Consider the following 22,329-nt stretch of genomic DNA (forward strand, 5'->3'; position numbering starts at 1 on the left):
TCCTTTGGTTGATCTCTCCCCCTTATCCCCGCCCTCCCCTGCCTTCCCTCTGAAGTTTGACGGTCAGATCGATGCTTCTCTGTCTCTGGATCTGTTTTTGTTCATCAGTTTATGTTGTTCAATGTATTCCACAAATGAGTGAGATCATCACTCATTTGTGGAATATAGAGAACAGCATAGACTGATGAACAGGGACAGATCCAGAGACAGAGAAACAGGGATCAGACTGTCAATCCCCAGAGAGAAAGTAGGGGAGGGTGGGAGTAATGGGGAGAGATCAGCCAAAGGACTTGTATGCATACATATAAGCCAAACCAATGGACACATACAACAGGGGGATGAGAGCATGAGTAGGGGGGGAGGTTGGGGGTTAATGGGGGGGATGAGGACACATTTGTAATACCTTAACCAATAAAGAAATTAAAGATAAAAAAATGAGTGAGATCATGTGATATTTATCTTTCTTTGACTGGCTTGTTTCGCTTAGCATAATGCTCTCCAGTTCCATACATGCCGCTGAAAATGGTAAGAATTCCTTCTTTTTTACTGCAGCATAGTATTCTATCATGTAGATGTACCACAGTTTTCTAATCCATTCATCTTCTGATGGGCACTTAGGCTGATTCCAAATCTTAGCTAGTGTAAATTGTGCGGCTATGAACATATGGGTGCATATAGCCTTTCTGATTGGTGTTTCTAGTTTCATGGGATATATTCCTAGAAGTGGGATCACTAGGTCAAATGGGAGTTCCATTTTTAGTTTTTTGAGGAAACTCCATACTGTTCTACACAGTGGCTGCACCAGTCTGCATACCCACCAGCAGTGCACAAGTGTTCCTTTTTCTCTGCATCCTCGCCAGCACTTGTCATTTGTTGATTTGTTGATGATAGCCATTCTGACAGGTGTGAGATGGTACTACATTGTCATTTTGATTTGCAAATCTCAGATGATTAGTAACTTTGAGCATGCTTCCATATGTCTCTTGGCCTTCCTTATGTCCCCTTTTGAAAAGTATCTATTTAGGTCCATTGCCCATTTTTTGATTGGGTTGTTTATCTTCCTTTTGTTAAGTTGTATGAGTTCCCTGTAAATGTTGGAGATTAAACCTTTATTGGAGATAACATTGGCAAATATGGTCTCCCATGCAGTGGACTTTCTTGTTTTGTTGATGGTTTCTTTTGCTGTACAACAGCTTTTTATTTCGATGTAGTCCCGTTTGTTTATTTTCTCTTTAGTTTCCATTGCCCTAGGGGCTGTATCGGCAAAGATATTGCTACGACAAATGTCTGCAATTTTGCTGCCTATGGATATCTCTAATATTTTTGTTTTCCCAACTTATGTTTAAGTACTTTATCCATTTTGAGTTCATTTTTGTGTATGGTATAAGTAGGTGGTCTAGTTTCGTTTTTTTACATGTATCTGTCCAATTTTCCCAACACCATTTATTGAAGAGACTGTCTTGACTCCATTGTATGTTCTTGCCTCCTTTGTCAAATATTAACTGAGCATAGTGGTTTGGGTTGATTTCTGGGTTCTCTATTCTATTCCATTGGTCTATATATCTGTTCTTGTGCCAGTATCAGGCAGTTTTGAGAACAGTGGCTTTGAAATACAGCTTGATATCTGGTATTGAGGTTCCTCCTACTTTGTTCTTCTTTCTCAGGATTCCTGCAGCTATTTGGGGTCTTTTTTTATTCCAGGTGAATTTTTGGAGTGTTTGTTCTAGGTCTGTGAAATATGCCGTTGGTATTTTAATGTGAAGTGCATTGAATCTATAGATTGCTTTGGGTAGTATGGACATTTTAATGATGTTGATTCTACTAATCCATGAACACAGTATTTTCTTCCATCTGTTTATGTCTTCTTCTATCTCTTTTTTCAGTGTCCTGTAGTTTTCCGAATACACGTCTTTTACCTCCTTAGTTAAGATTATTCCTAGGTATCTTAATTTTTTTGGTGTAATGGTAAATGGGATTGCTTTTTAAATTTCTCTTTCTGTAAGTTCCTTATGGGTGTATAGAAATGCCTTAGATTTCTTGTCGTTAATTTTGTATCCTACTACATTGTTGAATTCAAGTATTACGTCTAATAATTTTTTGATGGAGTCTTTAGGATTTTCTATGTTCAGTATCATGTCATCGTGAATAATGGCAGTATTATTTCTTTTCCAATTTGGATGCCTTTTATTTCTTCTTCTTCTCTTATTGCTATGGCTAGCACTTCCAGAATTATGTCGAACAGGAGAGATTAAAGTGGGCATCCCTGTCTCATTCCTGTTCTTAGGTGAAATAGTTTTAGATTTTGCCCATTGAGTATGATGTTGGCTGTAGGTTTGTCATATAAGGCTCTTATTATGTTGAGGTATGATCCCTCTATTCCCATTTTGCTGAGGGCTTTTATCAAGAAAGAGTGTTGGATTTTGTCAAATGCTTTTTCTGCATCAATTGATATGACTATGTGGTTTTTATCTCTCAATTTGTTTATGTGATGTATCACATTTATTGGCTTACAGATATTGTACCATCCTTGCATTCCTGGGATAAATTCTACTTGGTCATGGTGTATGATCTTTCTGATGTACTGCTGGATCCGATTTGCTAGAATTTTGTTGAGGATTTTGGCATATATGTTCATGAAGGATATTGGCCTGTAATTTTCTTTCATGTGTTGTCTTTATCTGGTTTTGGTGTTAGGGTGATCCTGGCTTCACAGAATGAGCTTAGAAGTGTGCCTTCCTCTTGAATTTTTTGGACTAGTCTGAGGAGGTTAGGTTTTAGTTCTTCCTTGAATGTTGGTAAAACTCCCCTGTGAAGCCACCTGGCCCCGGGCTTTTGTTTGCTGGAAGCTTTTTGATGACTGCTTCAATTTCCTCCATAGCTATGGCCCTATTGAGATTTTTAGATTCTTCCTGATTGAGTTTTGGAAGGTTGTATTTTTCTAGGAATATGACCATTTCCTTCATGTTGTCTAGTTTGTTGGGATAGAGCTGTTCATAGTATTTCTTAACAATCCTTTGTAATTCTGTGGGGTCTGTTATTTTGCTTCCTTCATTTCTGATTTTGTTTATTTGGGTCCTCTCTCTTTGCTTCTTGTTGAGCCTGGCTAGCAGTTCATCAATCTTGTTTATCCTTTCAAAGAACCAGCTCTTGGTTTCATTGATCTTTTTCATTTATTTATTTATTTAGGTCTCTATGTCATTTATTTCTGCTCTGATCTTTCTTATCTCCTTCCTTCTGCTCACTCTGGGCTTTGCTTGTTGCTCTCTTTCTAGTTCTTTAAGTTGTAGAATTAGATGATTTATTACTATTTTTTCTTTTTTTGAGGTAGGCCTGTAGAGATATAAACTTCCTTCTCAGGACTGCTTTCACTGTGTCCCATAGGTTTTGGTTTGTTGTGTTTTTATTATCATTCATTCCCAGGATGTTTTTAATTTCTTCTTTTTTCGCTTTGTTAACCCAATCATTGTTTAATAACATGCTATTCAGCTTCCATGTGTTTTAATTTTTTTATTGCTTTTATTGGAGTTTGTTTCTAATATTATGCCATTGTGATCTGAGAAGATGCTTGATATGATTTCAATCTTCTCAAATTTGGAGAGACTTTGCCTGTGACCCAATATGTGGTCCAGGGGTCCTCAAACTTTTTAAACAGGGGGCCAGTATTATGTCCCTCGACCATTGGAGGGCCGGAATATATTTTTTTAAAAAACGATGAACAAATTCCTATGCACACAGCGGCGGCAAAAACATCCGGCGGGTTGGATAAATGTTTTCGGCGGGCCGCATGTGGCCTGCGGGCCGTAGTTTGAGGACCCCTGATTGTGGTCTATCTTTGAAAATGTCCCATGTGCACTTGAGAAGAACATATATTCCTTGGCTTTGGGGTAAAATGTTCTGAAGAGGAGGTCAATTAAATCCATCTGATCTAGTGAGTCATTTAGGATTGCTGTTTCTTTGATGATTTTTTTGTCTAGAGGATTTGTCCAGTGATGTCAGTGGTGTATTAAAGTCCCCTACTATGATTGTATTGTTGTCGATCTCTCCCTTGATATCTTCCAGGAGTTTTTTTTTTATGTATTTGGGTGCTCCTGCATTGGGCGCATATATGTTTATCAGGTTTATATCCTCTTGTTGTATCGATCCCTTTAGTATTATGAAGTGGCCTTCCTTATCTCTTGTTATGGCCTTCATTTTGAGGTCTATTTTGTCGGATATAAGTATTGCTACCCAGCTTTTTTTTTTTCATTTCCGTTTGTCTGGAAGATATTTTTTCCATCCCTTCACTTTCCTCCTGTGTGAGTCCCTTGTTCTGATGTGGGTCTCCTATAGACAGCATATATATGGGTCATGCTTCTTTTTCCATTGAGCCACTCAATGTCTTTTGATTGCAGCATTTAGTCCATTTACATTTAAAGTTATTATTGATAGGTACTTGTTTGTAGCCATTTTTTTGTGCCTGTATTCCTTCTTCCCTTTTTATTTCTTCTTTTTATACCACTCCCTTTAGCATTTTTTGCATTGCTGGCTTGGTAGTGATAAACTCCCTTAGCCTTTATTTTATCTGTGAAGCTCCTGATTTCCCTTTCAATTTTGATTGATAGTTTTGCTGGATAGAGTGTTCTTGGATTCATCTCCTTGCTTTGCATCACTTTGTAAATTTCCTTCCATTCTTTTCTGGCCTGATGTGTTTCTGTTTGGAAATCATTTGATAATCTAATGGGAGATCCCTTGTATGTAACTTCTGTCTCTCTCTTGCAACCTTTAAGATTCTCTCTTTGTCCTGAACATTTGCCATCGTAATTATGATGTGTCTTAGTGTGGGTCTTTATGGGTTCATCTTGTTTGGGACTTTCTGTGCTTGTGTGATTTTTTTCTTCCCCACATCAGGGAAGTTTTCTGACATTATTTCTTCAAATAGGTTTTCTAACCCTTGTTCCTCTTCCTGTTGTTCTGCCACCCTTATTATTCGTATGTTGCTTCATTTCATGTTGTTCCATAGCTCCCTTAGGCTCTCCTCCTATCTTTTCATTTTTTTCTCCATTTGCAGTTCAATTTGGGTGTGTTTTGCTATCCTTTCTTCTAATTCGGTCCTCTGCTTTTCCTACTCTACTCTTGAAACTTTCCACAATGTTTTTCATTGCAGTTATATCACTTTATTTCTTCTTGATTCTTACTTAAGTTGTTGACTTCCGGCCGCCTCTTTCCAACCTGCTCTTCTCCCCAGCCTCTCCCCAGACTCCACAAGTCCGCACCTCCACCTGCACCTCAGCCACGGGTGAGTGTCTGTATTTGAAAGGTCCTATGAACTAGGTTCAGCGAACAAAAACAAAGACCAAAAAGAGGAGAGCCCTAACCAGTTTGGCTCATTGGATAGAGCGTCAGTCTGCGGACTCAAGGGTCCCAGGTTCGATTCCAGTCAAAGGCATGTACCTTGGTTGCAGGCACATCCCCAGTGGGGAGTGTGCAGGAGGCAGCTGATAGATGTTTCTCTCTCATTGATGTTCCTAATTCTCTATCCCTCTCCCTTCCTCTCTGTAAAAATCAATAAAAATATATTAAAAAATAAAAGAGAAGAAAGAGCTGCACCACTGTGAGCCCCTCTCCCTCCAGCATGGCACAGCTTGGGCAGCTATCCAGTCTATCATGGCTGTGGACTCAGATCTAGAATTCCCTGCCACCAGCAGTCCTGCGGACCTCCTTTCCACAGTCAGACACTGTGTATGACCCAAGGGATGCAGCCTCAGTGCCGTGCGGTTTCCCTCTGACCCTCTGGGCTTGGAGGTCTCACAGTTCTCTCCAGCCCAGATCCCTGATTTTACTGCTCTCCAGGAGTCCTCTGCCCTTCCCGGCTGCAAATTGTCTCACCAGCTGTGTCTATTTCACCAATTCGGGGTGGATGTTATTTGATTTAATTGCTCATTCTAACTGCTCTGGGACAAGGCTTGGGACCCGTCCATCTATTCCGCAGCCATTTTGTCTCCTTGAGTTCTTTCTTTTTTACAGTAGCATAGTATTCCATTGTGTAGATGTGCCACAATTTTTTAATCCACTCACTTGTTGATGGGCACTTAGTCATCAATTTTTAAAAAATAATTATTTTTCAATTACAGTTGACATATAATATTATATTAGTTTCAGGTGTTCAACCCAGTGATTAGACATTATATAACTTACTAAATGATCATCCCAATAAATCTAATACCCATCTGATACCACACATAGCTATTAGAATACTAGAGGACCGGTGCACTGCACCAGAGGGGTCCATCGGCCTGGCTTGTGGGGATTGGGCCGAAACCAGCTCTCTGACATCCCCCCAACAGGTCCCAGATTGTGAGAGGGTGCAGGCCAGGTCGAGTGACCCCACCAGTGCCCAGTTGGGGTCAGGGAGGAACCACGGGAGGGCTCCAGGGCATGTCCAGCCCATCTCGCCCAGTCCTGATTGGCCGGACCCCAGCAGCAAGCTAACTTACTGGTCAGAGCATCTACCCCTTAGTGGCCAGTGCACATCATGGCGACTGGTTGAACAGGCAGACACTTAGCTTATTAGGCTTTTATTATATAGGATTATTGACTATGTTCCCTATGCTTTACATCCCCATGACTATTCTGTAACTACTAATTTGTACTTCCTATTCCCTTCACCTTTTTCATCCATCCCCTCAACCCTCCTCCTATCTGACACCCAATTTTTTTTAAATATATATTTTATTGATTGTTTACAGAGAGGAAGGAAGAAGGATAGAGAGTTAGAAACATCGATGAGAGAGAAACATCAATCAGCTGCCTCCTGCACACCCCTTCCTGGGGATGTGCCCGCAACCAAGGTACATGCCCCTGACCGGAATCGAACCTGGGACCCTTCAGTCTGCAGGCTGACGCTTTATCCACTGAGCCAAACCAGTTAGGGCTGGCACACAATTTTTAAGTAGTATTTGAGAGACTCAAAGTTTGGTTTAAAATGTCTGACCACTGAAATCAGAGAAATGAAGAGAGGGGGAATATGACTAACAAAGCTGATTGTTGAGAATCCAAAACATAATTTAGAACTTGCCATCATTACCTAGAAATTAGAGGCTTAGTTTTGTTCTCATGTACGTTGTAAAGTCTATTACCTTGGCCTTTCAGGAAAAAGTATAACACTATTTATGTATTTATGAAATATAATTGATAATAACATTATATTAGTTTCAGGTGTACAACATAATGATTCAATATTTGTATATATTGTGAAATGGTCACAGTAAGTCCAGTTAATTTTTATTATCATACATAGTTACAATTTTTTTTCTTACAATGAGAACTTTTAAGATCTACTCTCTTAGCAACTTTCAAATATGCACCATAGTATTATTAACTATAGTCACTGTGCTCTACTTAACATTTGCGTGATTTATTTATAACCGGGAAGTTGTATTATTTGACCACCTTCAGTCATTTCTCCCACTATCACCTCTGGCAACCATCAATCTGTTCTCTGTATCTATGAGTTCAGTTTTGTTGTTTTTCACATTCTCTATTCGAATAAAGGGAATATGCCATCAACCAGTGGCCATGGATTCCCTATCAGGTGGAAATCACTACAGTAGAGTTACCAATATGTAAAAAAATTTCACATGGATCAGTTAGTGCTGTAATATTATATTTTATGTATCTTTGTGGACAAAAGAGAAATATGTAACTTGGAAATTTATTTCATTTAGAATACTAGAAAATACTAGAAAAACACTACATATAATTTTGGTAAATAGTGCCCCCAAAAAAGACAATCAAATAAACTCCAATGAAAAGTTCATCTAATATAATCAAAATTTGAGATTCCTAAGAACTGATATAATACATGTGGGTTGCTTGATTTAGATCTTAATATTTGGAACTAGTATAATGTATTATTGTATTTGATTTTCTCTTACAGATGACTTGTTTAAAGTTCACAAGCTTAAGCCAAATCTGAAGTGGCGACAGGCTTTTGATGGCTACTTAAAAACTCTGCCTCCATATTACCTATTAGTATGTATTTATGCGTACATATGTATTAACTCTATCAGTGGTGATTCTTGTCACACAAAAAAATGTCAATTAACCAAAACCTTTACCCATGAAATGAGATAGTTTTTAAATTTATAAATATTTGTGTCCCATTGTTTTTCTCAAATTATGTGTAAGAGCTTGGAGATGTCATAGTGGCACAAAAAGAACTGTTTTGTTTATTTTATTTCCTTTAACTGCCATGGTTATTTTCATAAAGCACATCTGTATTTCTCGTATTAAAAATTAACCTTATGAAGTTGTAATTTTGGAATTTAAGAATAGGTCTGGATTCATGTGTTATATCAACTTCCCTTTTTAACTCTAGAAATTATCCATGTGGAGTTTCCCTCTGAAATTTTTTTCTGAAGACATTATATTTACTTACTGCATCAAGTAGAGACACTGGTGCAGAGGCGGGTTGGGGGGGGGATCCAAAAAAAGTAAAAAAAAATTACTTGGCCTCATTTGGATTTTTACAGTTTGAGAAACATATTCATGATGATTTTGAACTGGCTACGTAATCTAAATCAAGAGTTATCCAAATCATTTCAGAGGTAGATGTGGAAAACTTTAAGTCAAGTTTCTAGAGGTGAAAAGGCAGAACCATGGTATCTGGTGTCACTGGGAGGAGAAATTGGGGTGTGTTATTATTTACCATGGCAGGAATGGGGTGCACAATAAATTGGAATATGAAATAATTTTATGACTTGAGAATTAAGACTAAAAGCAATTTACCTAATTGAATTTGTTACTTGCTCTTCTTATCCCACTCTCTTCTAATTTTTTTTTTTTTTTTTTTTACTTTCTGCTCCTTACTTCTCTGCTATTTTCATTGCCACTTTTTAATGTTCCATGTTTGGTTTTATGTGCAGCACCTTGACTTCTAAGAAATGAATCATGTCCCTTTGCCCCTTATAACTGAACTTTGAGTATTTTAAGATTTATTCTATTCTTACTGTTGTGTATTTTGTTTCCTTATAGCCATTAAAGAAAGCACTAAGGATGATGGGAGCTCCAAATCTGATATCAGATAATTTAGATTGTGGACTTAGTTACAGTGTTATCTCTTACCTTAAAAAACTCAGCCAACAGGTAGTATTGGTAAAAACAAACAAACAAAAATCCTTTGCCCTCAGAAGTGCATTTCCTTATTCTCTAGTGTAATTGTAATTTTTCAAATTAAATGTGTATATATTTCTACACTTTATGGATTAGTACTAATGTGATTCTCTATGGCTTCTAGCTTCACCATTAAACTGCAATGAAAGGTCTGTCAGTATCATCTGATGCTGTGCCATTTCTCCTTATGCTTGCCAGTTTGTTCTATCCACAAGCTGGTTGATATTTTGTGGCCTTAGAGGGGCAGAGGCTTAATAGAATTATTTCATGGGTCACATTTTGCCTATTCTCAACTTAGGTTCTCCTCAAATCACATTGGGGTAGAGCATCCCTGTTTTTAGGTCAGCACATTGAGGCATGGTGTGATTAAATGACTTGCCAGAAATTAGTTTTGAGGCAGTAAATATCCATATGCTTTTTCTTGGAGAGGGGGAGATGAGACTAGTGTTCCTCATACTAGAGGGTGATAGGCCCCAAGGGGACCTGAAGAGTGGAGTTCAACCTCCTCTCTTCTTGCCCTCCATCTGTTACTTTATACCCACACCTCATTTATCATTATTCACCTTGTCCCTTGCCTGCCCCTCTCTATTAGTACCTCATCCTCCACTCACCCCTACTTATCATACTTCTCCTCTACCTAGCCCATTCTTGCAGGGTGGAAATGTTTGAGAACTACTGAGTTAGAGCTTTACTGCCATACAAATGTGTTATGTTATATGAAAAATTTATGGAGCAGCTTTATTTTCTTATGCACAAATGTATTCCCAGGTAGGGAACAGTAGTAGCGTGTGCAGTGACTACTTCAAGTTCAATATGTTTGGAAGTTAGACCTTTAAAAAAAAAGAAAATAGTAAGCAAAAAAGTAAAAGTTTTCACTAAAGACCCAAAATGCCTCCACAATTTGGGATGCTGACACACCTTCTAGGAACTGGCAAAAAACTTTATGTTCTGGAGTTTGCCAGCTCTCACCAGTCCAGTGTGCTCATAAATACAAAGAAAGAAAAGGCAAACCCAGATTTCTGATCTATCAAGTGTGCCCTTAACCCCTTTTCCTTTCTGCTGATATTTTTTCGTTGTTAATGTTTTTTTATGAGTTATTTATTTATTTATTTATTGCTCTATTGATTTGTATATTTTTATTTGATGTTTACCTTAGGCCTTTAAGGCTGTGTCAGCAGGATGTGGCCACTAGGAAGAATAGTAAACAGAGTTCAAACTCATGCAAGTTCTGGGGCCTTCTGGAATATATTATTTGTGTAGTTTTATACATGAGCTTTCAGGATCATTTATGGAAACAGACCCTTCCTTTACTCTTATCCCTTATTTAATGACTTAATTTTTTTAAATAAACATACTTAATTCTAATAATTAGGGAAAATTAATGAATATCTATAACCAAACCACACAAAAATCAAAATATTTTGAGCTTACTGGACATTGGTGGTATTCCATCTTTTAGAGAAAAATAAAAGGTCATTACTAATTTAAAATAGCTCTATTAATTTAATAACTGTTACTTGTTTCTTGAACTATCTCAAATATATCACAAAATATGCCCAATATATTGTTATAATACAGTCAAGCACTATTTATCAATATGGTATAATAGTGTTTAGTAAGAATATTCTTTTGTTGTAAGTTAGTAAGAAACATTTAGCACATATTACAAAGTAATTACTTGGTAATATTTGTTAAATTAAGCATTAAATTTTTGCATGGTTCAATATTAAAACTAAATTGTGTCTTTTTTCAAATATGGAATCTGAATTTTAGCACTAGTTTACATTTATAAATACAGAGTCCAAAATGAGTATGTAGACTAGATTTTACAATAACAAAATGTGATTTTAAATGTCTATGAATGTAATTTTTATCCATGGTTTCCATTCCCTCCATAATTCAATCATAGTTTTGAAATAAGACAAGATGAAAAAATGTATTAAGTTATTTGTCTTTCTAGCCCCCGCCCCCTCTGTTTGCAGTGGTAGTACAGAGAAGCACAGGAAAATGTTTAATTACCCGTTTTTCTGTGATTTGCAATTAAAAATTGTTCTGTGGGGTTCTTAAAGTATTATCTTTCTTAAGTAGTAAAAATGACAGTGATAATACAGATCTTTTTATAACATACTATGTACTTTCATTTTAGACCAAACTAGAGTCAGAACGAATTCTAGCATCAGTGGGGAAGAAACCTCCCCAGGAAATTGGAATCAAAGTGAAAAATCATTCTGGAGGTGGTATGTCCTTGACTCACAATAAAAATTTCCGAAAACTATTGAAAGAAATCATAGGGGAAACTTCGTCAAGACTGGCAGAATTAAATACCAAAGAATTTGCTGGCTTTCAAGTAGGGCTCTTAAACAAGGTAAATTATGGCATAAATAGTTTGTGTTTGTTTGAACTTGTCTGACACATTTGTGTTTCTCATATTACTTCAGTTTTGAAATAATTGCAATGCTGTTTTGGATCTTATATTTATTGATGGACCAGTTTAGGAATTATCCTGCCAGCAGACACTGATATGGAATTAAATGTACAAGATATGTTTAGGGGGTAATGTCTGTGAAAGGTAAAGGAGAGAGGGAATAGTAGTAAGCACAGAGATACTTCAGATTACACTGCTGACCTAGCACCTGTGAGAAGAAGGGGGAAAGGAAAGGAGAAATGGTTATGAAGAGCCTCAGACATTCGGTATAGTTGGGAAGAAGTCTTGACCAGCCCAACAAGGACCTCTGGCACCAAGAGTTCCCATAGAGGAGGTCCACATTGGGCAGAACTGGCCAAGGCCTAATATCCCCCATAATTCTCAGTCATTGGCAGGGAGTAACCTGGGAAGAGCATGGCCTCAGTTCAAATGCTGCAGCAGAGCCCTAAGCCCCACTAACGGCACTCTTCTCAGCAGCCATTGCTTCCTGGGGGTAGATCCTAGCAGCTCACCGCCATGGTGCCAGAGGAACGCATCTATATTTTAAGCAGTGGGCCTGCAAGGCTGTCATAGGAATAAATCTCAGGATTTGATGTTTTAAATGACACACTTGAAAAATAATATTCCCAGTGGTTTTGAATACTTTGCGGGTGTATTAGAATTCAGAACAAGGCCAGCAAGTATAAATTTTCCACTGGGAAAATTCTACTGTAGTCAATTTTAGTGAATGTAGAGTCCTTTACTAAGATTTTAAGAGGGTTAAGAATTGTATTTCTTTTTTTTTTAATTTTATTTTTTATTGCTTAAAGTATTACAAAGGAGGAATTGTATTTCTATATTAAAAGTCTCAGGAATAACTAAAATTATTTGTTTCATTTCAAATAGGATTTGAAACCTCAGACATATAGAAATGCTTATGATATTTCACGTAGAGGTCTTTTAGACCAGTTAACCAGAATGAGATCCAATCTGTTGAAAACACACAATTTTATTGTTGGACAAGATGAAGGTAAATGAACACAAAAGTCATTTTTGTTGATTAAGAAAATGTCAAGGCTGATGTAAATGAAGGTGTTTATTATATATAACTAGAGGCCCTGTGCACGACATTCGTGCACTGGGGTGGGGGGTTCCTCAGCCCGGCCTGTGCCCTCTTGCAGTCTCGGACCCTTTCAGGGGATGTCCAACTGCCTGCAGTCGGATATCCCCCAAGGGGTATTAGCGCTGCTATGGAGGCAGGCGAGGCTCCCACCACCACCGCTGCACTCACCAGCCGTGAGCCTGGCTTCTGGCTGAGCAGCAATCCCCCTGTGGGAGCGCACTGACCACCAAAGAGCAGCTCCTGCGTTGAGCATCTGCCCCCTGGTGGTCAGTGCGCATCTTAGCAACCGGTCATTTGGTTGATTTGCACATTATGGTTTTATTATATAGGATTAGGGAGGTTATTTTTGCAATATTTTAATGTTTAGAATGCCTATTTTCACCAAATCCTATATCTATCCATGCACAAGTTTACTGTTCCCAGGTTTAAGGAAAAGTGTACATTAGTCAGTGCATATATTACATTCCATGCTTCAGCTCCTACAAGCCTCAAAATAACCCCATGAAGTAGATGGGGTTATTTTATAGATATGAGGACTACAAGTGAGTATTTTAGTAGTTTGCCCAGGGTTAGTGAGTTGGAAAGTGGTAGAACCTCATTCTGTCAGATTTCAGAAATTGCATGCCCCAATACTATGTCACCCAGCCTACTGTGATGAGTCAATCCATAATTCCTCGGTTACATGAAAAGAATGAACCAGATAGTGTCCATGTTAATTGGTGACAATGTGTAATTCTCTTATACTCCATTTTATTCATTTCAAACAAGGTCACTTTTCCATTTAAATGTACAAATCTTAGCCTGGCCAACCTCTGGAAATTATACACCAAGTTTTGTGGGGAGGGAAGGACTTTTCTGTGAAGAGAGCCTGCAGTTGTAATCAAATTATCCAAGAGGGTAAGACCCACAAACAAAGGTTCTCTGGATGATAAGAAAAAACCATGGAGCCTAGGCTCTTGGAAACACAGAGCAAACATGGTGTTTTGAGTTGAAATGGTGGTATAAGAGATGTCAGCACATTGTCAGACCTGGTTTGAAGGGTAAGGTAGTCATTCTTGAACTAGTGATTTGAGATTTTAGGCAGTAATGATGGCAGAGTAGTAATGAATGGAATGAACAGAGATGATTTTAGGTCCTAGAATGCTAGATTTGAGCTTTTAGACTATCGGATCCAACATACATATTGCTAAGCAGACTATGATCATGTCCTCTCAGAAGGACCATACACTTAAGCCATATAGCATCTTGTTTCTTTTATGGTGATTTTGCAGATTCCCTTCATAGTGTTCCAGTCGCACAAATGGGCAACTATCAGGAATATCTAAAGACATTGGCTTCTCCACTTCGAGAGATTGATCCAGATCAACCCAAAAGACTGCATACTTTTGGCAATCCATTTAAACAAGATAAAAAGGTAGAATACCTATTTCTTTAACTGCCTAAACTGTGCTATTCTTGCTATAGTTCATTTCTTCTTGATAAGATGAATGACAAAGCAGAGAGTCTCCTGTTAATTTAAAAGATAAAATAAGACTCTGAGGCTCTCTGTGAATGGAAAGTAGAAACCTCCTGATGTAAGATTGTTGAGGTTGAAGAAAACAATAGCTGACATCTATTGAGTACCTGGTAGGAGCTGGTGTTTGAAATGACCATATTTAATGTTGACAACTGTTCTGCAGATTAGTATTACTATCTGTCCTTTAATAAGAAGAAATCAAAGTTCATAGTGGTAAAATGGTTTACCCTAACCATTTTAAGTGACACAGCTAATAAGAGGCAGGATTTAAACCCCTATCTTTCCAGTTCCAGAGTCTGTATTTTTTCCCACCTCCACATACTAATTCATTTAATATTGAGATTACCACTTACTTCCTTTGTTTCCATAATTCAGATGTCTAGTGTTCTATCTAGAAGATAGTGGTGAATTACTCCTCTTGAAACATGAAGTACAGGGTGACGTTGCTTTATTTGGATTGTCCTTCTAGATATCTAAATATGAGGGGTAGGGTGTATGTGAGAGAGAAAGAGAGATTGACCATAAAAGTCACTGTGTGTTTATTCCCATTTTGATTGCTGAGAATTGCACATTTTTCAAGCTTTCTGCTTAATTGTGATTGTATTTTGCTTGATCTTGGGGCAATACTATAAACATTGTTTTACTGGTTTTAGAAAGAGGAAGGGAGAGGGAGAGAGAGATAGAAACATAGATGAGAGATAAACATTGATGGCTGCCTCCTGCATGACCCCCACTGGGGATTGATCCCACAACCCAGGCATGTGTCCTGACCTGGAATCGAACTAGGGACCTCCTGGTGCATGGGATAACTCTCAACCAACTGAGCCACACCAGCTGGGCAACACCTTATATTTTAGTCTCCTCCTTGTTTCACTTAGACTGGATTAAAATTGAGTAGCATCTTCTAAGAACAGAGCTTGTGTGGGGCATGATAAATCTTTGGCCCATGATTAAGACCTATATTGATGATGTAATACATGATTGTATATGCATATGAAGAGTGCTTCCAGTGTTGTCTTTAATGGAATATGTTCATTGATGTTTTTTAGGGAATGATGATAGATGAAGCAGATGAGTTTGTAACAGGGCCACAAAACAAAGTGAAACGTCCTGGAGAACCCAACAGCCCTCTGTCATCTAAGAGAAGGCGGAGTATGTCCCTGCTGTTGAGGAAACCACAAACACCACCTACTGTAACTAACCATGTGGGCGGAAAGGGACCACCCTCAGCCTCGTGGTTCCCATCTTATCCAAACCTCATAAAACCCACTCTTGTACATACAGGTATAGAGTAGTGGCTGTGATTTCCTTATGTCTCCTACAGGACTAAGACACTAAATAATTTTATTTTTCTTTGTATTCATTTCTTTTGTATTCAGTTTTGTTCATTAAGTAAACCAATATGAAATCATCAATGTGGTAGGTACAGAGAACCCAGGAAGCAGAGACCCTATTTCAAGGATCTCAATTTCTATGAGGGGGAAAAGATGCATACTTACATAGTAATTAACTATGTAAATTAGAATGGAGAGATGTGAGCATGTTTGTCTTGCCAACGCAAGGTATAATGAGGTGCAAATATTTGGAGTTGCTGTTCTAGTCAGAATGATAGAGCAGGTTCCTGAGGCACTAGGAACAAATGACCTCATAAGAATATGGATCTGCACTTGCTCTCTATGTCCTCATCTCCTCTTTTTGCTTTAATCTGGTGCACTCTGGCTCTGTCTCCTCCACTCCACTAAAACAGGCCTCATCAAGGGCCCCGGTGTCTGCCACACATTGCCATTATTTCTTACATCATTTGATACAGTTGTTCACTCCCTCCTCCATGGAAACTTCTTGGGTTCCCAGACACCACCAACTACTGGGACTTTCCTCGATTCATAACAACTTCTTTTTATACTCTTTTCTGATTTCTCCCCTTCTTTGTGAGCTCACTGAACCAGATCAGAAAGAGGGGCACCTTTAAGTAGTGTAGGGACCCAAAGCTCAATTCTTTTAAAAAAAATCTTTATTGTTGAAAGTATTACATATCTCTCCTTTTTCCTCCATTGACCTCTCTCCACCCGCTCCCGCCGCCTCCCCCCCCCCCAGCACATGCCACACACACCCCCTATAGTCTGTGTCCCTTGGTCGTGCTCATGTGCCAAAGCTCAATTTTGGACCCTCTCCTCTTCACTGCACTCTCCCTAGGTGGGAATGCAGACTGGTCCCTAGGTAATTTCATGCAGTCTTGGGGCTTTAAATAAGATTCACATTTCAACAACTCAGATATCTATACCTCTAGACTACATCTTGCTCTAAACTCCAGACTCAAATTTAACTGTGGACACAGAATCTCCACTTACGTGACTAATGGACATATAAAACTAAGTAGGTTTCATTTGTTTCAACTGAAGTCCTGCCTGACCTTCCCACTCTCTGAAACAGCTCTACCTGCAGCCATCCCCAGTGCAGTTAAGGACACCATCCAGCAGTGTGTTTGTAAAGCTGTGATAGTCCATTCTCCATGTGTGTAGGGGTTGGGAGGATGGAGAAGCCCTGGATCACAGTGTTTACAGGTTTCCACAGTATAAATAATGCTAACATTATCGGTGTCAAGCTATCAATGTGAGGTCACTGAACCAGATCAGGAAGAGGTGCATATAATCCACTTTCTTGAGCAGTTGTGCACCAGCAGCTGCACACCCCTGGCACTGAAAAACCAGAATCACCATGATTTCTCTTTTATTCTTCTCTCACTTCCATCTGTGAGCAGGTCTAGGCAACTTGATGACCAATGTAATTATTGCATCCGACACTTCTCTGTCCCTCAGTCTATGATACCATCTCTGTCAGTCACCAAGCTACTACAATAGCTTCTTATTTGATTACCAGGCTGCCCACCTCCTCCTCATCTGACCTGCAGCCAAAGTGATCATGTCAACATGGAAATCAGACAATGATATGTCCATCCTGAAAACTCATTATCAGCTTTCCTATGTACTCACAACAGATTCTCAACTCCCAACTCTAGTCTACAAGATCTTCACAACCTGGCCCTGCCATCCTCTTTTTTAAATTGAATTTATTGGGGTGACATTGGTTAATAGAGTTAAATAGATTTCTATAATTCTATAATACATTATCTATAATAATAAAAGCATAATATGCTAATTAGACTGGACAGCCGACCTGGACGTCATTCCAGACATCCTTCTGGATGAAGCTGTGGCAGTGGGGGCCAAGGCAGAGGTGGTTAGGGGCGATCAGGCAGGCAGGCAGAGTGGTTAGGGGTGATCACACAGGCAGATGAGCAGTTAGGGGTGATCAGGCAGACATGCAGAGTGGTTAGAGGTGATCAGGCAGGCAGGTGAACGGTTAGGGGTGATCAGGCAGCAGGTGAGCAGTTAGGGGTGATCAGACAGGCAGGCAGAGGCGGTTAGGGGTGATCAGGCAGGCAAGCAAGTGATTAGAGGTGATCAGGCAGTCAGGAAAGCAGTTAGGGGCGATCAGGCAGGCAGGCAAGCAGATTGATTAGGGTCAATCAGGCAGGCAGGCAGAGTAGTTTGGGGCTATCAGGCAGGAGTCCCAGATTGCGAGAGGGTGCAGGCCAGGCTGAGGGGACCCCCCCACCTCGTGCACAAATTTTGTGCATCAAGCCTCTAGCCTATAATAAAAATGTAATATCCTAATTAGACCAGATGTTTTTCTGGATTAAGCCGGGGCTGCAAGGGAAGCCTGGGTCCTGGGTGCCAGAGGGAAGCCAGTGCCAGCAGCTGGGGGAAGGAAGGCTTACTCTTGCACAAATTTCTGCATCAGACCTCTAGTATATTATATTGTGTGTTCACCACCTAACGTCAAGTCTCTTTCCATCATCATTTATCCTCCCTTTACTCTCTCCTGCGATCCTCTGTTAACACATGTCCTATCTGTCTCCTTGTTCTCTTTGCCTCTGGCCTTTACTCTATGGTCCTGGATTGAACCCTCCTAGGGGGCCTGCACTTGCCCTGCTGCAGCCTGGAACTTCCTCTGCATGTGTACAGGGCAAGCTGTTTTTCCTCCTCCAGGCTCTGTTTGAAAGGCCTTGCCTGACCACCCCCATCCATTGAGGACCCCCCCCTTCTGCTGTCTATCACATCCATGCTTTCTTCTCCCTAACATAAATTCAAACTGTCATTTCATTTGCTCATTATGCCCTTACTGTCTGACTTTCCTATCAGAATGTAGCTTCCATAAGGGTAGGGACTGTTTCTGTCTGTCTTAACTGCTGATCCCCATATCCTGGCATGATGCCTGGCACAGGGGAGCATGAGAAAATGGAGTAGGGGTGTCAGATTTGGACTAAAAAGAAATTCACTTTTCTGAGACAGAAAAATAGGTGAGGAAGATCATATGCTGACTGGGATTTTTGGTTATGGAGTACATTTAGTGCCCTCATACCTCTGTTTTCTTAGATCTTTTGAGATGGAGAGGAGGGAGGATGAAAGGGACCCACATAGTTTGGTGTCAAGCTTAGTAAAGCATGACATTTTATAGGTAAATTACAGAAATCATGACATCATGAGTCTTGCTGATTTTCAGCTTATAAAGCATAAGCTGCCACTAAACCACGAGTGCCAGGGAGCTGAGAATATTAGTTGTACTGTCTTACTTAGTTTCCATATGTAATCATAGTGCCATGAAGAAAATAAAGTGGATTAGCTATATTATCTTCCTGAGTTCAATTTGAGGGGTCTCAGGCTCCATTTGGTAACATCTTCTTGCTTTATGAAACAACTAATTTCCTCAAAACTGAGGAGCACTGGGATCTACCTGTGGAGCTGATATAATACACCTACCTCACATCTCAGCTTCTTTAATTTTTTTTTTTAGATGCTACTGTCACTCACGATCTTCATGAGGAGAAGATGGAAAATGGTCAAATCCTACCTGATGGCTTCTTGTCAAAATCTGCTGCACCAGAACTTATGAATATGACAGGAGATGGTATTCCACCCAACCGATTGGATTCTCTGTCTGATGACTTTACTAGTCTAAGGAAAGATATTCTGATTAACAAACCTGGTAGTAATGCACTTGTTGGAGGAACCAAAAACTGCAGTGTCCCCGCAGATGATCAGAAAGTCTCAGTAACAACTTTCAGAACTGTGCCAAATACATTGCAGATAACTCCTGCTATGGCACAAGGAATCAATGCTGATATAAAACATCAGTTAATGAAAGAAGTTCGAAAATTTGGACGAAGTAAGTAGTGAAAGAACATCTATGAATCATATAATGGGAGGTCCCTCTCATTGTAAAATTCAGAGTAGATTCAAGCTCTCTTGCGGTGCATTTTGGGGAGGCATTGGGTTTTCACATAATTTAAAGTGATCCCTCTTGCTTTGACTTAAAAGATGCAATACACCTTTCTCTCTTTCCCTACCTTACTTATTGTAATAGTTTCCTTTTGCTGCTATAACAAGTTACCACAGACTTTGTGACTTAAAACTATATTATCTTACAGTTGTGAGATAATTTTCACTGGGCTAACATGAAGGTGTTGGAAGGCCAGGATTCCTTCTGGAGCATCTAAAAAGAATCTGTTTTCTTAACTTTTCAAATTTCTATAGGCTGCCTGTGTTCTTTAAATCATGGCCCCTTCCTCCACCTTCAAACCTCTATCCTCTGCTACCATCCTTACATCTTTTCTCTCTGACTCTAACTCTGCTGCCTTCCTTTTAGAAGGATGTCTGTAATTATTTGGGCCTACATGCACAAACCTGGGTAATCTCCTCATCTCAAGATCCAACACTTAATTACATCTTCAGAATAAAGTCCCTTTTACCATATAAGGTAACATAGTCAGAGGTTTGGGGATTAAGACATGGGCAGTGTTGGTGACCATTAGTCAGCCTACCACATTTTATTAGTGTTTATAAGTGTTTCCTTAGTAGATATGCACAGATGGTTTGCTTTGAATGTTTAAAAACAAACTATATCTAACTTCTACCCATGAAGAATGATTGCTTAAGGATGTGTAAAGGTTGAATTTTATTTTCCATTCACATTTTTTTTAATACTAAAGTTTTTTTTTAATATCTTCAGAGTATGAAAGAATTTTCATTTTACTCGAAGGAGTGCAAGGACCTCTTGCAGTCAAGAAACAATTTGTTGAATTTACCATCAAGGAAGCTGCAAGGTGGGTGTAAAGAGGAGCTTGTTCTTTTTTTTAAGCTCTAGGGCCCAATACAGGACTGGGGGAGGAATAGGCTCTGCCGTGCTTTGTTCAAACCCTGGCTCTCACTCATGGTTGAATCTCTTCAGAGGCATTTAGATATCTGAGTCCAACTCATTCATCCCATTCTGTGGAGCTTTATAGGCTCACCACAGTCTGAAGTGGGCTTGGGCGCTAAGTGGCACTGTTAGCACTTGCTAAGCCCTATCTTTACATGAGGAGACATTTCTATTCTGTGTCAATTGTCAGTTCCACTTGTATCCGGCATAGTGCCTTGCATATCATAGTGCTTTAAGTATCTACTGGTCAATAACATTTATCTTTATTTTTAGGTTTAAAAGGCGAGTCTTAATCCAGTACCTTGAGAAGGCACTAGAAAAAATAGATTCCCACCACCTTCTTAACAACGTTAATCACATCAACAGCAGATCTTCATGTTAATGCAAAGATGAAGGAGAAAGAAAGGACAAGTTTTCTGTGCTGTAGGATGGAACAGGATACTGTTGAAGCTTCCTAGAACGCTTTAGCAAGGGAATTGCCTTCCACAAGCTAAGAAAAAGCTGTGGAAATTTTTATATTTTATGAATTTCTAGCAGTAAAAGCTGGCTTTTGTCCTAAGACTTTTCTCTGAAAGTATTAATTTGTGTTGTTTCTTTTCCCAATTGAGGAAGGTAATGCTATTAATGCAGCGGGTTAAATTCAGTAAATACTGCCGCCCCTACCACAGGTGATAAGGGTTCACTCATCTGGCATTTCCAGAGTGACTAGGGCCCACATGTAAATAGAGCACTACTTGGTGCTCTTATTATGTCCTTTAGAAAGAATAGATGTTCAGAGTCCAACTGGTAATCTTGTGTCTGCTGAACAATGTTTTCAACAATTTCCAGCTGTGCCTTTTAAACAGTGACATATTCAGGACAGTTTGAATCAAAGAGTAAAAAAGCTGCTATTTGGGTAATTTATTTCTCTGTGGGAGGGGGGCAGGGAGAGTCACCAAACAATCTACCTCCAACTCTCTTCTATTTTGTCTAGAGACATTACAAAGTGCACCTGAGGCTGCCCCAACCCCTGACATTTGTTCTTGCATGTGATGACAGTAAGTCTTCAGGTGGACTTGTGCATTTTGTGCTTTGAAAGCACTAAGGGGAAATTATGTATTATTTCCTTTAATATTTATATAAAGGTTTATATGGAGCAGTATTGTTATGTTTGTATTAATTTGCAAAAATTATGCATACAAAGAGATTTTGACTTTGAATATATGAAATAAATCATTTTATTGATTTTCACAAGTTTATTAATGCTAGAGAAATTTTTAGTTTTGTCTTTCTTGTGATTTGTTATTCCTTTCAGAAAAAAGTGCAGTTCAATTAAGATGTTAACATAAGGATTTAAACTTCAAATGTCACTCACAGAACTGAATGATGTTGGTGCAAATGGTTTAGAGTACTCTGGAGGTCAATCCCTCTCCAGAAACACTAAAAACACTGGGGAGCAGGGAGATCTGTCAGAATCAATTTTATTGGAACTCTGGAAGATAGTCAAAAGTTCCTAGCAACCAAACAAATGCTGAATCAGGAGAAAGGCCATTGAAACATGATAGGAGAGTCTTATGGCATTTTCACTTGTTCTTGCCCCATTCCCCTCCCTGGCATAGCAGTAGTCTTGAAGACGGCAGCCTGCATTCCAAATGTGGGTCCCTGGTTCTTCTGGGAGGAGCGTGGACCTTATTCCCAAGGAATTATGTTTGTCTGTTTGAACCTATCTCGGGGGCTCCCTGAAGGTTTGACAAAGGGGGATTGATTGCTTTTGTTTCACCTAACTTCAAACTCTCTTAAGGTGGAACATCAGCTGTATGGAGAATGGTCCTCAAAAATATTGACAGGCAAGTGAACAAGCTGCTGCTGTTTATAAAAAAACAGTAGACATGCCAAAAT

General features: G+C 39.2%; 1 protein-coding gene across 5 annotated transcripts in view; it reads left to right on the forward strand.

Moving 5' to 3' along the window:
- LOC308511241 (integrator complex subunit 6-like) overlaps positions 1 to 21,689 on the forward strand; it is a gene marked incomplete at its 5' end in the record, with an annotated part of 67,214 nt that extends 45,525 nt beyond the window's left edge. For 2 of the 5 annotated variants that reach the window (XM_081081245.1, XM_081081246.1), the window contains 9 exons: positions 7,916 to 8,010; positions 9,013 to 9,123; positions 11,297 to 11,515; positions 12,461 to 12,584; positions 13,949 to 14,091; positions 15,243 to 15,477; positions 19,048 to 19,419; positions 20,263 to 20,356; positions 20,725 to 21,689. In XM_081081245.1, the coding sequence (XP_080937371.1) occupies positions 7,916 to 8,010; positions 9,013 to 9,123; positions 11,297 to 11,515; positions 12,461 to 12,584; positions 13,949 to 14,091; positions 15,243 to 15,477; positions 19,048 to 19,419; positions 20,263 to 20,356; positions 20,725 to 20,833 (1,502 nt within the window). In that variant the 3' untranslated portion in view covers positions 20,834 to 21,689. The remainder of the gene's footprint in view (positions 1 to 7,915; positions 8,011 to 9,012; positions 9,124 to 11,296; positions 11,516 to 12,460; positions 12,585 to 13,948; positions 14,092 to 15,242; positions 15,478 to 19,047; positions 19,420 to 20,262; positions 20,357 to 20,724) is intronic. The other 3 variants (XM_081081247.1, XM_081081248.1, XM_081081249.1) reach the window with 2 other exon arrangements.
- Positions 21,690 to 22,329: the final 640 nt, after the last annotated feature.

The sequence above is a fragment of the Myotis nattereri genome (genome assembly GCF_964212035.1).
Source record: "Myotis nattereri genome assembly, chromosome: X".
In the NCBI taxonomy this organism is placed as follows: domain Eukaryota; kingdom Metazoa; phylum Chordata; class Mammalia; order Chiroptera; family Vespertilionidae; genus Myotis; species Myotis nattereri.